The sequence below is a fragment of the Neopsephotus bourkii genome, unplaced genomic scaffold, assembly GCF_033783945.1.
Source record: "Neopsephotus bourkii isolate Nb327-2 ecotype Australia unplaced genomic scaffold, CSIRO-AGI_Nbou_v1 NB_479, whole genome shotgun sequence".
Classification (NCBI taxonomy): domain Eukaryota; kingdom Metazoa; phylum Chordata; class Aves; order Psittaciformes; family Psittacidae; genus Neopsephotus; species Neopsephotus bourkii.
Genome location: NW_026900980.1, coordinates 2,368,314 through 2,384,775, shown reverse-complemented (window position 1 = coordinate 2,384,775; position 16,462 = coordinate 2,368,314). Strand labels below are relative to the sequence as shown.

The window sequence follows — 16,462 nt, the reverse complement described above, 5'->3', positions numbered from 1 at the left end:
TTTCCATTTTGGGCAAGAGGCAGCATGTTCTGCAGCTGACACAAGCTACCCGTGTACTCCAGAATTAAGTGCATGGCAGCTCGTGCTGTAACCTTCTATCATGGTTTAAACCCAGCCACACAGTTTGTTCACTCACTCCCCACCTTCCTTCCTCTTTCTTTCCTTCCCGCCTCTTTCTTTCCTTCTGCCCCCCCCCCCCCCCACTCCCAGAGGGATGGAGAGGAGAATCGAAAGAATGTAGCTCCCATGGGTTCAGATAAGAACAGTCCAGTAACTAAGGTATAACACAAATCACTGTTGCTACCACCAATAATAGTAATGATAAGAGAAAATAATGAAGAGAATACGATACCATCTGCTGAAATGAGTCCAACCCCAAAAGAGAGCCTGTGCCCTTGCGGGTAACTCCCAGTTACCTCCCCGGGCATGACGTGCTGTGGTATGGAATACCTCTTCAGCTAGTTTGGGTCAGGTGTCCTGTCTCTGCTTCCTCCCAGCCTCCCCTCCTCCCTGGCAGAGCATGAGACGCACAAAGTCCTTGGTCAGAGTAAACATGACTTAGCAACAACTAAAGCCATCAGCGTTATCAGCACTGTTCCCAGGCTGAAAGTCAAAACAACGCTGCACCAGCAACTAAGAAGGAGAAAAACTGACTGCTACTGCTAAACCCAGGACACCTAATTTCACATGATGGAAGAAGGTTTTGTATTTTTCTTCTTGTTATGCGCACTAGTGGGATCTTCATTATTGATTTCTAGGAACATATTTTTCAGGCCCTTGTTCTTGTCTAATCTATTTTATAGCCTCAAGAAATATTGGTGGTCAATAGGTTTTGAAAGATAATATACCATAAACTATTTTCATTAACGAACTTTACTGAAAGTCATTCTTTCAAGTTAGTTTTGAGATCCCATCTGCTGAAGGTAATGTGAACTGCTGGTTGATTGAAAAGAGTGTAGAGTTTTTCTTGGGTTTGTACAGTCTTTCACTAAAGCTTGAAACTATTCAATATTTAGAGCAATGTAGTCTGTGTCTGAAAACACATAAAACTACAGCTGTGACAGGTAATGTGAACATGCAGTGGCTTTCTTGAGGAATATAAAGTCAATCATACCCTGGGCTGCATCAAAAGGAGCGTGACCAGCAGGTCGAAGGAGGTGATCCTGCCCCTCTACTCTGCTCTCATGAGACCTCACTTGGAGTATTGTGTGCAATTCTGGTGTCCTCAACATAAAAAGGACATGGAACTGTTGGAAGAAGTCCAGAGGAGGGCCACGAGGATGATCAGGGCACTGGAGCACCTCCCATATGAAAACAGGCTGAGAAAGTTGAGGCTGTTCAGCCTGGAGAAGGGAAGGCTGTGTGGAGACCTCCTAGCAGCCTTCCAGTGTCTGAAGGGGGCCTGTAGGGATGCTGGGGATGTACTCTTCATTAGGGACTGTAGTGATAGGACAAGGGGTAATGGGTTCAAACTTAAAGAGGGGAAGTTTAGATTGGATATAAGGAAGAAGTTCTTTACCGTGAGGGTGGTGAGGCACTGGAATGCGTTTCCCAGGGAAGTTGTGAATTTTCCATTCCTGGCACTGTTCAAGTCCAGATTGGACAGAGCCTTGGGTGACATGGTTTAGTGTGAGGTGTCCCTGCCCATGGCAGAGGGGTTGGAACTAGATGATCTTAAGGTCCTTTCCAACCCTAACTATTCTACGACTCTTCATCTGCATGTTTGTATTTTAAAATACAGGGATGAAAGATATAAAATGCTGCAGAATCCTTACTGTGATTTAAGAATCTGAGCTTTGGCTTGTGTATATAACTAAACATGAGAAGGGTGTGCATTTGCTTTTAGATAAATGCCCACTTTGTTATTATCATCATGAGAAACTTTTGGCAGCTTAATTCTGTTGCTTATTAGGTAACTGTTCACAGGAGAACATGGGCAACACGTTTAGCATGTTCAGTCAGTTGATTCAGCAGTGTCATTGTTAATCTCACACAATGACATCCAAAGGTAGGACACAGAAACTCCAGAATAAGGGGTGCCTTAGCAGAGTTTTATAGGAAAATGGACAAAAATGGAGCCCACCAAGGCCACCGCTCTCCTTCTCAAACGGCCCTGACGGCACTGGTGAGGTTAAGATGAAAGTGGTCTTTTCCCTCCCCTTCCCAAAATGACATCTCAGAGGAATTCCAGAGAGGAGATAGTGCAAGACTCATGCTGGTAAGATCTTGTGCAGGATGGGGAAAGCTGCTAAAACACTAGGATGTAACGTGGTATATAAATTCATGACACTAGCTGAAAACAGCTTGTATGAGGACTATTCTGGGAAACAATTATGTCATTGCAGTTCTTCCCCAGGTTTCCCCAAATCGTTTTCACATTAATTGCGTCTGCATCCTGATTTCCTTGGATTTTCTGCAGCTCTAGACCCCTTGGATTCCTATATTTTTTCTGTCTATAAGGCTGTCTGGGCACTGGTAACTGTGCTGGAATACCAAAGTAGAAATCGAACTTTTGAGATAGTTTCAACAGGTTGAATATAAGGCATTAAGTATGAAGCAGCTCCTGCCCTGCCTCATTATATGTGCCCAGCGTAATACATCTCAACTTCCTGATCTGCTGTGCCTGGCATATTTGGATCGCAGTGTGTGCTTTGTGGGGTGAAAGGTCTGGCATGGTGCAGTCTGGATGGGATGACTCATGCACAAAAGAGACCTAGAAGGTTCAGTATGCTGCCAGCTGCAGACTGGTGCCGAGTCCCCTGCCTGTCACTCTGACAAACCATCATGTGCTCTTCCTGACTGCACAGTCTGATAAGCTTCTCGTGTCTCCTGTCATGAGCAGAGATGCTGTGTTTGCCTTGTCTTAATGCAACTCAATCTGCTGGTCCCCTTCGTCAGATACAGGTGAGAGGCTGGGGAGCATAGCAGCTGGGAAATAGTTTGAAGTACTTGTAAGGTGCAGTTGGTTTGTGTCAGTATAATGCCTGGCATTGTATGGGCCCATCCGCTGTTGGTCTCCAAATGTAGTTTTAAGTATTTTAGAGTCTGCTTAGCAGAACTGTTAAGATGGGGCCATGGTAATTCCTGTGTTCATGTGCATTTGTCTTGCTGGCACAGAAGGATGCTGATTACACCCATCCACACAAACGCAGGTGCTTCAAGCACATTTTTACATCATCTTCTTTAAGTAAAAGTTAAACTGATGTCTGCTTTCTGCATGCTTTTGAAGAATTTTAGCTCCTTGTTTAAGAATTTTGCTTCGGTTCTACTGTGTTTTGAAATTGCTTCTAATTCACTTCTGGTTCATGAAGAGTTGGTGTTCATCCGTCTTCTAATATAGGTGGATAATGGCCTTTTTTTTTTCTTTGTGTTCAAAGAGTATAGGTTGTGACAATGTTTGCACAGGGACGTGACACAATTTATCAGCCAAATAATCTGTGGAGAACTGGGAATTTGTGTGTATTTACTGAGAAGCTGAGAAGGACTTCAGCAATTCATGAGTAGAGATTACAGGCCCTTTGTACTTCTTTACATGCCTGCTTTCAGTGCTGTAACTCTGGGTGAATTAATCTACAAAAGGGTGTTTTACAGAATAACTGAAATATTGTTTGTCTTTTTAGGCTGTGAAGCATGTTACAGAACTGTACAAGTGGATGAAGGGGAAAGGAAAAAGTGCCATTGATAGCTAGGATAGCAACATGGGAAATACAACCACCAAATTCCGCAAAGCTCTTATAAATGGAGATGAAAACTTGGCCTGCCAGATCTATGAGAGCAACCCTCAACTAAAAGAAACTCTTGACCCAAATACTTCATATGGAGAAACGTACCAGCACAATACTCCACTCCATTATGCTGCTAGACATGGAATGAACCGTATTCTGGGGTAAGTATCATCTGAAGTTTTGTTTCACTGTGAATAACTCACCTAAGAAATGGAGGAGTCTCAGCTAGCTTATAAATACCTCGTGTGTGTATGTATACGTGCGTATGTATGTGTATTGCAAACACAGAATTTATAACATGTTCAAGTATTAATAAAAATCATGCAAATTAGTCTGTAATCACAGACTGGTATAATGGTTTTTAATCTGATTTTTAGTGTCTTTGTTTCTTCCTTGTAACGTTAGTTTTGGACAGTTTTAGCTGGCTTCCTGAAGACTCCTGTAACACAGTTCTTTGCAAATAGTGCCTGTTCTGCTGTTTTTGATGTGCTTTCCTGTCTTAATAACCTGTTGGTAAAGCCATACTTAATGTATATCAAACTGATTGTACATAATTTCAGATGGCCCAGTATACATTTCCAGTTCCTGTGTTATTCAGACAGCTTTTATTTATTATTATTATTTATATTTTATTTATTATGTTAGTATCTTGATAATGAGTAAGTTTATTACTGTCACGGTCAACATGCACAGCAATCCCTAATGTTAGCTACTTCCATTCTTCTGTACTTTTGTCAGTGCTTTAAGATCAATTAAGGATTAACATCTTATCATGTCGGGACATTTCAGGTACAAGCTGTTCTGGTCTAATATTTCATCAAGCTGGTGCTGTGTAGACATTGCTAAACCTCTTCTTCAGCAGGTAGTAAGTTAGAGAGGATTTCATAAATATCCTCTTCCTTATGTTTGGAAACAGAACAGAAACATTACTAAACTGTATTGTTAATATTCTTTTCATCTCTGTGTTTATGTCTACTGATGGACCTGTGGTATTCATAAGATTTGTTTTGTCCCTCATATGCTGTAACTTCACTAGCTGTCTGGCCTCCCACCATAAAGTTTTCCACAGTATTTTAGATTAACTTAGCAGTTTCTTATACTTTATAACCTTTCATATATCTTGATTTTTGCTAAATATTTTTCTGTCTGCCCCCATGTATACTCTGTTTCTATTTTTAATTGATGTTTTTATTTCATTGCTGAATTTGTTTTTTTCTTAACATCCTCAAACTTTCCCCCATTCCTTGTTCTTGAATTAGAGAAAAAAAAAAATAACTACACTGAATTTTAAATAGCACCCAGTTTTTAATTTACATTTTCCTTGTGATTTTTTTTTTTCTATGAGACTTTCAGGTTATTTCTCTCCAGAAAATACCTCTTAAGAAAATACAATCTCACTGAAACAGCAAGGACACATGAAATTGCACACATGCGAAGAAATTGAGTCATAATTCCAGACTTCTGAGCAGTCCATTACTTAATTCATATTGCACTGTTATGATAAGATCTCAAATAATTGCTTTGTGTTAAGTAAAAGGTAATTTAGAAATGACATTTTACTACTGCATGGGACCCTTAGCATCTAAATCTCACAGGACAACTCAGTGTTATTTGCCTACAAATTTGCAAACAAATGATCAAAGGAATAATTCTTTTTTTCTAGTTCAAATCCAAGGTTTGCAATACATTTTTTGCCAGTAAACGTAGTAAAACTGCTGTTATTGCTAGAGTCTGCTTCTGAAAACCTGAACTATCGTCACTGTGGCTAGGAATAATTTTCTGAGGTTTTTTTCACTATTTAGTTTTCTGTTGTCTTTCTAAGGCCTTTTTTTATTTTTTTCAGAACCCTTGTCTAAGACATGCTGCAGGAAAATGTAGCCTTTCTATCTAAGCAAAGTAGTAATAGTGAATAAATATCAGACTTGGAGTATGCCCATTTGCAAAGTTGGTAGTACAAAGGGCACAGGTGATTTCCAATTAAGCCTCTTCCTTCTGATACAGAAAGTCCTGGATATGGCAGAAATTAAATAAATTGAATAGTAAAGTTAATGCTTTGATTTACTGGTGAAGTACAGTAGCTAAAAATAAATTAATTTTAATCTGTTTTGAGAGAAACTTGCAATTATGAGATGTCCATAATACTATAGTATTTTATATGTATCACTTCATTAAGCATTTTAAGTGTCTGGGAATCTGTAGCTACATTACGTGTAGTTCAAAGTCCAGATGTTACTTACATGTATACTGTATCATTCAGCTTTTCCTTATAGGCTGATATCTGTGTTATTGGAGGTGAATATGAACTGACATGTTTTTCCGTGTGAAATTTTCTCAAAATAGAGTAGTGCAATGCAGTTGTGAGTGCAACTTTTGCATAACAGAACGCATTGATAGAGATATTCTGGAACGTTTAGAGATAACCTGTCTGGCAATGGGGTTACCAAATACTGAGGCAAAGGGACATACTATATAGATGGCTGGTGGTGACTCCAAAAACACGGTGAAAGCACAGGCACCAAGTAAGTGGAGAAACAAGAAACTGGAGAGGAGGTGAAAGTGTCATGAAGCAAAACTCCTGACCTGGACAAAGTCTGTATCATCCAGCACGAAGTCTGCTGGCAGAAACTTAAGCCAACAGAACTTTCTCACCAGTTTTGAGCTGCACAGTTGAACACTGCAGGTGTTGAGTCATCGGGGTGCTGCACCTATCATCCAGTATTTAGAGCCCAGGAACTGGATTTTGTATATAATGAAGCTGTAAAAATTGGAAAATTTGCTGTTCATATCTTTCCTCTTCACAAGATTCAGCAAGAGTGTGTTAAAATACTGAGATAGTTTCTATGATAATTTTTCGTAAGTATTATAGATTTGGACTAGTAGAAATATTGACATAAAAAATGGAAAATAGTTAGACAGTCCCTTAATATGTAACTCCTGTTCAGTCTGCAGCCCTGTATAATGTTTATGTGACAGATCAGTTTATTTTAACAGATCATTTAATGTTTAGAAACCAAAAATTGCTGGTCCTGGCTAATTAGCACAGACAGTAATTTTTGAAGCACTGCTTTGCAACTGCTGGTTGCCAGAAGTTACATTGTGCTCAGCGGTTCTCTGATGAATCATTATGAATAGACCACAACCCCAATTCCCTGTCTATGACTGCGTGGTGGGGGAGGAGGTAGAAGAGTCAGGAATGCAGTTGAGACTGGGCAGAAGGGGGAATGAAAGAAAAGTGTGTTTAGTTTTGTTTTTATTTCTCACTATCCTGCTCTGTTTAATTAGCAAAAAAAAATTCAGTTTCCCAGTTGTCTGTTTTGCCTGTGAGTAATCTCCACAAGCTTTTTTGTTGCATTTTCTCCCCCAGTCCCATTAGGAGTGGGAGTGAGAGAGTAGCTGGGTGGGTACTTTGTGGCCAGTGAAGGTCAACCCACCAGAGAGATGAAGGTGGTTTGAGGAGGAATATGCTTAGGACAGTAGAGCAGGCACTAAATGGGGCTAGTGACATGGAAATGGGTGGCTTGTTACACCATGATGTTTATCTGACCATGCCTGATCACCAGAGTCTGGCCTTTTCATTTAACTGTTTTCTCAGGTGATGGAACTATTCTCTGGGCATATTTGTGTATGGAGGTCTAAGTACCAGCAACTGAAGGTGGCATCTCGTGATAGGGTGGCTTCTGAGCCTTGGGTGCCAGCAGGTGGAGAGACCAAACTGCATGCATATGTTAGTACATATATTGGCATGTAATGTCTGGTGAACATCAAGCTGGCCTAGCCAGTGAGTAGCGTAAGTGGCGTGGGAGCCATGTTTCAGATCAGTATTAGTTCCACAGGTCAGCCAGAAGGCCTGTTTGAGGCAGCTGAGGATCCAGGGGTGAGGTACTGGTACTGTCTAAGGCCAGTTACTGAGGATCTGCAGTACTCAGTGTGCAAGGTAACTGGAAGGTCCAGTTCATCCTGCACCAGCTACAGGATAAATAGCATCCGAGGCCAGTTACTAAAGGAAAAACAGGAAAAACATTTCCAGTTACAGGAAAAAACGTTTCCAGTTACAGGAAAAACATTCTTAACATGCATATTTTTCCCAGTAGCAGACCGTCATCCTGCTCACCTAAAATGAGGCTGCCAGGGTTGTTTGTGGTCATGTGAGTGCTGAGTGTTTCTGTCCACATACATCTGTGTGGACCACCTATATGTATTGCATATGTATGTTTGCATGTATGTCTATTGAAAATGCAGCCCAGCATCTCTACTGGCTGGACCTGGGGACATGGAGCTGCAGCAGCCTTTCTTACCCCTAAAAGTCTGGGGCCTTTTACTAAAAATAAGAAGATACAAAAGGAAAATATACGCCTTGAAAGCTGTCCACAAAACAGAAGAAGGTTACTCTTCATTTTGGAAGCAAAAAAATAAACATTTCAAGTTGGACTATATTGTAAATACAGCAGGAACAATTTGAGTGTGATTTACTCAATGATTTTCTGCTCTGCTACAGTCTCTAGACATCTGCTGGTGGTGCTTAAATTCAGCACTAATGTTAAGAGAAGTTTGCCTTTGTTGTTAACAGCTCTAGTTCAGAAATGTCATCTATGTGTCACAAAACTGTATTGATGTGGCTATTCAGACTGTTCACTGCAAGCTAACAAGTAGGTGGTGATAGGTAAGGCTTCTGGAAGTAAGAGAAAAAAGTTCCTTTTTTTTTTTGTCTGAGGTACACCTGAGACCATCTGACTGCTCAATTTGAAAGGACTGCTGTCAGTGTGGTTGGGCTGTTGGTGAACCACTCATGAAATACAAGAGAGTAGGCTTTTTCAGAGGGGGGGCTGAGATGATGTGGCTGGAAATCATGAGGACACTACTTACCGGTGGAAGGAAAAAAAAATCTTAGATAAACCATCATTTTCACAATATATTTGTGGTATGACTTTCAGTGTTGTAGCCTTGCTGGGAGGCTTTTTAAATCAGTGATAGGTTCTTCATGCTCCTATGTCTGAGCACTTTGTGAATATTTAAGCCAGAAGTGGACTGGTTATCCACCTATTTTCCCTTTCCTTCATACAGCAAAAGAATTCTACCCTGTTTTAATAACTTAAAAGATGGCGATATGTTATAATAGCTCATTTGAATAATTTATTAGAATGTTATCATCTAGATTATTTGCTTTCAAACAACAAAAAGCTTGCTTCCTTTTAATTATCAGTGATTACACAGATAAATTTGATATTTAGAATATAATTTTCTTTAAGACTAATTTTATTCATAAAAGTAAGTATGTCTGCATTGGAATTATTCATGCTAGAATCTCTTTATAGTCAGTGTAGACCTGGGGAATAAATCTAGTCAGAATAATTAGTGAAGGTGACAGCATAGTTCATTTTATTGTGAAGTTGACCATAAGATATTAAACCGATTGTGTGCTAGAAGTACCTGTTTCTTCCTGTTGATTATAAAGGAAATCTAAAAGAACTGGATCAGCTGTAGTTGTCTGCATTGTAGATCTCCAGGGCTGATAGAATGAATCTCATCCTAGAATATGCTAACTCTCATAAAGTTGAATTCTCAGCTCCTGCAAAACTGTAAATTGAACACTTTCACAGTTGTACAGTGTCAGACATGAATGCTGTTTGTGGGAGATACTGCCTGTGATATAGTGCTAAATGTTCACTTCCATGGTCTGTGATGAATGATAAGTGCAGTGTTTGGATCTGAATTGTATTTATGTGAATGTTTTGTTGTTGTTCCACTCAGCTTCTGAAAAAATACCTGGGTTTTGGTTCTGCAGGACCCTTTCCAGATTAGTTATTTTATATGGTTATGAAGCTTGGTCACCTACTAAGTGCTTTGGAGTTTGAAATATCAAAGGGAGGTTTTGATCTTATGTAGGCCATAATACATGAAGAACATGATCTGACCAGGCTTTTGTGGGAGTGTTTTGTACAGAAGCAAGAGGACCGAGTGAACTGAAATGCCCATGACTTCAGGAGCAAAGCATGTGACTGGATGGTAGAAAAAAGTCGTTTGTAAGCTCATTTTCATGATACCCAGTCTCAAGAACAGGATGGAGGAGTGATAAAATTAGGAAGCCTTTAAAACTGAGCAAGCTCTTATTATGACTGGATCCTCACTGGAAAAACTGCCAAAGACAGAAAACAGTGGGGACATGTAGAGGAGCAGCTGCAGACCTGAGGTAGCAGCAGTAGTGTTTGCTAGGTTTCTTAAAGGCTGTCACCCAGTTGGGCACCATCTTCTGAAGTACAGCTAAGGCAGGCTGAAAAACTTAAACCTTTATCTGACTTAACACGCTTGTTTTTTTCTCCTAAAGCTCAAAATCTGATTTAAAAGCAGGCTTCACTGCTGAGATGCGTGGCCTCCCTGATGCTCCTTGCAACGTCCTCACAAAATACAAGGCAGTGGGTAGGCTTTATCTTAATTAGACCGTCATGAGACAGGTTAGTTTTACCCTACTGATGATGTGTTGTTGCAATAGTAATCCTGCTCAGTATGAGAGAAACCGCAGGTTCAGACCGCTGGTGCATACACTTGGCTGAGGAGCCACTGGTGCGAGGCTACCATCTGTGGGCTTATGACTGAACGCCTCTAAGTCAGAATCCCACCTAGATGTTTTACCCTACTGATGTTGTGTTGCTGCAACATTGGTGACTCGAGATTGACCCAGGAGATGACAGTCATGTTCGGAATTATAATAAACACGGCTAAAGCCCTTCCCAAATCTTTGTTCACGAAGCCAAGCCATGTTTACACTAGCCTTCAGTCAACCGTCCTAGGAGAAGGAAAACTCTAACTTCAAACCTGGGCAGATGGAGCTCATCTAGCCTTGTAAAGCCATCCATCTAAGAGAAGGACACTCTAATCAAACCTACGACCTGAGGACTTTGCTGTCACCATCTGAGCTTGCTAGACCCTGGCAGGTAAACCTCAGGTGTAAAGGGTGGCACCAGTTCCGCACACTCTGTGCCTTACCTAAAAATCCACTGTGCAGGCTCGAAGGGTTTACTCACACTTATAAAGCCCTGTAGCGACAGGTGAGGGAGGAAACGGCAGGTGATAAGGTGCACTGGAAGTCACAGACCCAACCCTGCATGCAGGCAGTTCAGAACATTGATCAGTCGAGACTGACCCAGATGAGAGTCTTGTTGGGAAAAATCCTGAATGACCAAGCAGCCTTCTTTCCAGTCAGATTTGCCTATCCCACATCGCCCTTTTAGTCATCAGCACACTTGTAGTAAGCATGGGTAAAGCCCTTCCCAAATCTTCGCGAAGTCAAGCCATCAATCAATCAGTCTGGCTTACAAGCAGAGCTCAAATGCCAGTCAGCTTTGTTTTCAGCTCCTAAAACTGCCCCCTTTCTAGCTGATTTCTGAATATTTTAGCTTTAATAAGTTGAATCTGTATGATGCCCACAGAGTTTATTGGTCACAACACAGACTTGCTTTCCAGTTACAAGTGCTGCTGTTGCATGTGTTTATTTATTGCTGCTTCTTGATACTCGGTTTTTCTGCACCCTTAGGAAAGCAGGAACCTTAGGTTACAGTGCTCTTCCCTGTATGTTTAGACACTGTTTAAACACTCTTACTAAAATGATCATCTATTCCCCACACTGTTATTATCTTTCTTTCCTTGGAAATCAGGTACTGCAGAGTAAGATAGCTGGTGAGATTAGATATATTCATGCAGTACGTTATCAAAGATTTTTTTATTCTGTGTTGTCCTCCTTAGTAGAAACCTTGTGAACATTTTACTACAGGCAAAGAACTATTATATTTGAGTTATAGAGCAGTACAGCTTTGGTCCTTGCCAGCCAGGGTGACTGAGTATTTCAGCTAATTCTGTTGCCAGGTAGTTTGTGACTGTCGAGTTGATTGGTAACTGCTGAATCATTGTGTCAAATGGCTTGGCTTCACCCGGGGGTTACAGGCACATGTGGTTTCCTTAGCAGAGAGATGTGTTGGCTCAGTAGTTATCGGAATAATGATTGAGAGACTTTCTGTTTCTACTAACAAGAAGTAAATTTCTCAGAAATAACTGATTAACTTTTATAGCTGAATGCAATGTCCAGCTAAAATATCCAGTGATATTGTATATAATCTCAGTTTTTCTTTTGGCCAAAATACGGACTGTAGATTATTTGATTTTGTAGAAAAAATATTTTTTTCAATTCAAATGTAATAAAATTACTTCATTTGGACATTTAAGGAAAATTCAAATTTGTGTCATGAAAGATCAAGTAACATACAGATTGAAGGGATTTTTACTGGAGGGACAGAGAGGAAGATGAGACAATCTCTGTAGTACATTCATAGTTTTTAAGAAATAGAGATGATGCAAGACCTGTTAGTATTCCTGTGTAATTTCACCATTATTGCTGATCTATAAATAATATCAACACTAGATGTCATACACTGCTAGGTGATTTACAAGCTGATATGTTGATAGTTGTCTGTGCTCAGAAAGGCAAAGCTCTGTGCTTAAACAGTGCTTTGTAGTCATCTGACAACTGTCTGAAACCAGTCTGAAAATAATAGTCTTACAGTTACCTGAGAATTCGATGTGGATAGTCCTTTTGGGAAAAAACTGTGTTCAAAGGAGGGATTTGGAGAGAAGGCTGGAAGGATGAGACCTAAGTTTGGGAATTGGCTCTAGCTGTAAAGAAATATATAGAAGAAAAGGCCAGTGGCAGAGATGAAAATCACATAGATTTTGCATCACAGAAGACATTTAGTCGCAAAAGCTGCTGGTGAGCAGCCAGCTCCAGTGGAAGCCACTTCCAGTTTGGCGCTCAGCTCTTTTTCTTTTGAAATCTCACTCCGAATATTGAAATAAAAGCTGGAAGTGCCATAGGATCATGGAAACAGTATTCCTGACTCTCCAAGGAAGGCCAAGCTCAAGTCAGTCATAAATAAATACAGTGGCTTTCTGGTTAAGGATAACTTCAGGGTGTTGTTCATACTTTTTTGAACAGGAATGGTTTAGTTCTGTGTTTCAGTACTACTTCTGTTCCTCCTAACAGGCATAGGAACTATATATATATAAAGCATGATTTTTTTGGGCCCCAGTATAACAAATGTAAGGATTAACCAAGTTTTATGTTCCTCAGTTTTAGTGTACACTATCTTTGGATCAGTGCTCCACAATTCAGTTGTATCCCTTTGCCACTCCTGCACATTGTCCTTGTTTTTTTGTGTTGTACCAAGCCACAGATTAGTATCTACTGGTAGAAGGTCATACTTAATCATACTGGCTGGCATAAAACCAGTAAACCAAAGAAACTTTTTGAACTATTTGCACTTTATAGTAAAGAGAGCAGCAAGTTCTTTATCGATGCATATTTGTATAAGGCCGTTCTTAGGTGTCTTTAGGTGATGGGCTACTACATTACCATGAAGCAGTCCAGAACTGAAACTCAGACTGTCCTGATTTGGGGCTGGAATACAGTTAATTTTCTTCCTAGTAGCTGGTGCAGTGCTGTGTTTGGCTTCAGCTTGAGAACAATGCTGATAACACATCAGTGTTTTAGTTGTTGCCAAGTAGCGCTTACCCTGATCAGGGACTTTTTCAGTCTCTTGTGCTCTGCCAGTGAGGAGGAGCACAAGAAGCCAAGAGCTTTAGGCACAGAGACAGGGCACCTAACCCAAACTAGCCGAAGTTTCCATACCACAGCACATCACGCCCAGTATATAAACAGAGGGAAGTTACCTGTAAGGGACTGGTTGCTGCTCGGGTTGGGCTGGGTATTGGTCAGCAGGTAGTGAGCAATTGCATTGTGCATCACTGCTGTTTTTTCTTGGGGGTGGGGTTTACTCCTTTCTCTCTTTCTGTCTCTTTATTCAGCCTCATCATTGTTATTATTTTACTTTTATTCCAGTTATTAAACTGTTCTTATCTCAACCCACCAGTGTTGTTTTTTTTTCTCATTCGCTTTCCCATCCCACTGGGGAGCTGAGGGGTGTGAGCAAATAACCAAGTGGTACTTAGTTGCCGCCTGGGCTTAAACCATGATACAGGTCCAGTGCTGACCTACCTTTAATCACTTTTATAGTCTTTTGGAAGCGAGCTATTTGGGCAAGCAATACAGTGAAAAAGATTGTAAAGCTTTTTAGAGCCAGTTTAGCAGAGAGTGAAGACAGTGCTTGCGTTCTAGGCAGTATTTTTGTACTGAACATTACATTAAGTCCATAAGTGAAATAGGCCCAGAAGAGTGTATGTTGGCAGAATCAAAGATTTCCATTTGAACCTTTAGTTGCTGTAAGTAAAAGACATGATTCGTATGTGCCATAGTCTGGACTTGCTTATCAAATTGGTGGTTTTCTCTGAAAATCAGCAGAAATTGTTTGAGTACTCAGGAAATTGATTTAACCCATTTTGCCAGGTGTACCGTACTTGGGAAGAGTCACATGAATGAGAACAAATGGGAGGCATTTCTGTTTAGGAAAAATACAGAACTGGAGGCCACAGCAGGGTATTTGACATAACGGATCTTGATATGTCTGTGAAGACTTAAAATTTGGGGACAAAGAATTAGCTGTTCTCAGACTTCTGTCAACAGTGGGGACAGTACCATTGGCATCCACTCAGGTGTTTCCTTTGCTGTTAGCCCAAATCACCACTGGTTTAACTTTGTTCCTTGCTATAGCAGGGTATTACTAGTGTTTATGGGAATTCTGGTAGTGTGGTAACAGTTCTTAGGCAAGGGGCCAATTGAATTTAAGGCTTACAAAAAGTAAGGATAATAGTCTCTGTTTTTTTTTCTTTGATAAATGGTCAATGATCTGTAAGGAGATTCTCTATCTTAGAATAGAAATAGTCACTGTCTCCTGCCCATGTGTTTGTTGCATGTAGGAGGTTCCTGGGCTGTAAGAGAAGCTTAAGAATATTAATGAAACAGAGAAGAACCTGTAAATACTAATAAAGAAAATTCTTTCACTATATAATGAATGAAAATAATTACTTTTGCTAGATGTGGTTTTCAACATCAGGTAAATAATAATACCTTCACAAAATTATTTAAACCAGCTTATACTTCTATAGAGCTGTCAGCAATGAGTAAAAGGATTTCAAGTACTTGCAACACTGTGGTTGTTTTGTTTGAGTACAGAAGTACTTTGAGTTAATGAAATTACCATAATGATTCAAGGTTTAATGCATTAGTATTGACCTGTGTTGGAAGCTGAATGATTCAATAATTGTATGAATTAATTCATTGCATATGATTTTTAAATTACTGGCTAACAGGGCTTGGCTTTTGTGTATGTTGTTGTAACTCATGGTTTACCCATATTCTCTTCATGCTCAGAAAGCTATGAGCTTTAGGTCTATACCTGCACTGGAACATGCAGTAGCTTTTCTAATAGCAAGCTAGACTTATATAGGCTAACCCAAGGACCAAAGGGGATGTTATGAAAGGGAACATGTACAGATTAGTTTTCTTTGTTGCTGCAGCTCTCCTTTTTTCTAGTACCTTACTTAAAGGAACAGTGCAATTTGATGTGTAATTTATATAGTACACAGAAATGCTTTGCATTCAAAACTCAGTACGTTTCACTGTCTTTGAGCAGATTCAGACTTGCTTTAGTCTCCAACTGTCAGAATTACCTTTATAATTTAATTTTACACTAGTTTTTATTTTGGTTCTATTTTTTATATATAGATACATTTTTATATGTTTTTTTATATGCATGGATATGTATGGGTATACTTATGTATAGCTATAATGTATAACATTTATTTAAAGAGACAAAGAAACTGTAAATATGGTGGGTTTCATGTCCCTAACAGGGAAGAGTTTATAAAAACCTGAGGAAATGGTTGTGTTGATGTTAGTTTCCCAGAGTGAAGGAATGTGCCAGTTGTTTAATATTCAAGTTCACAGCCTTGTGATCTTGAGTCTCTTGCTGATTTTCTGCAAATACAGACAGTAGTATGTGTGAATGTTACAGCCCTTTCTTTTTTTGTCACTTTTTTCAACACTTTTTTGATGTTTTGCCACCTCAAGTTTGAGTTCTGCAAAGAGGTACAGCTTGAAGCAAAATCTGGAAACTGCAGCTAGAGTAAAGTCTGGCTGCCTTGTGGTTTAGTGGTATTTCCCATTGGCAATGCATATTTTCACTCTATCAGTATGTTTCCAGGCAAAATTTAGCTTTTCATACCTATTGAAGTTGGGAACCAAAGTGAAGGGGTCCATAACACTCTCTCTGAAAGTCTTTATGCACCAAATACCTCTGATAAAAGTGGACCCCTATCAGATAATGAATTTGTGATGTAAGATGTATTAATTTACCCTTTTTTTGGACTCTGGTTATCTCTGACCTTTAAGTCATGGGTTCAGCTGGGCTTTCCAGTGTTGACTTACACTGGTCCTCTCTTTAATATCTTTCGGAAGAGATTAAAGAGTTAAAATGGGTTAATAGTGTGGCACTTTGAAACCTGTTTATGTGTTCAAAGTGAGGTACTGGTTGCCTTTGTTGGCTCTGGTGTTTGTCACACCCATTTATGAGACACAGAAGTTGAGTGACAGGCAAGAAGAACAAGTAATCAAACCTGTTTTTTCCCCAAGCCCAAAAGTGGTGTTTTGGTTTTTTTTTACAAATGCCACAAAATTGTTCTCAAAAATTTGCATATGGTTCTTTCTGAAGTTTTCCGTGTCTTTAGAGATTGTTGGGACAATATTTTAGCAGTTAACCTTGTTAGAGGGGGCAAATGTTTGGCTTACGCAATATAAT

General features: G+C 39.8%; 1 protein-coding gene across 5 annotated transcripts in view; it reads left to right on the top strand.

Moving 5' to 3' along the window:
- Window positions 1–16,462, top strand: part of ANKIB1 (ankyrin repeat and IBR domain containing 1) — a 94,765-nt gene that overhangs the window by 32,625 nt on the left and 45,678 nt on the right. For 4 of the 5 annotated variants that reach the window (XM_061350111.1, XM_061350112.1, XM_061350107.1 and 1 more), the window contains one exon: window positions 3,621–3,886. In XM_061350111.1, coding sequence (XP_061206095.1) covers window positions 3,699–3,886 — 188 coding nt within the window. In that variant the 5' untranslated portion in view covers window positions 3,621–3,698. Of the gene's footprint in view, window positions 1–2,660; window positions 2,905–3,620; window positions 3,887–16,462 lie in introns of those variants that run through there. The other variant, XM_061350110.1, reaches the window with a different exon arrangement.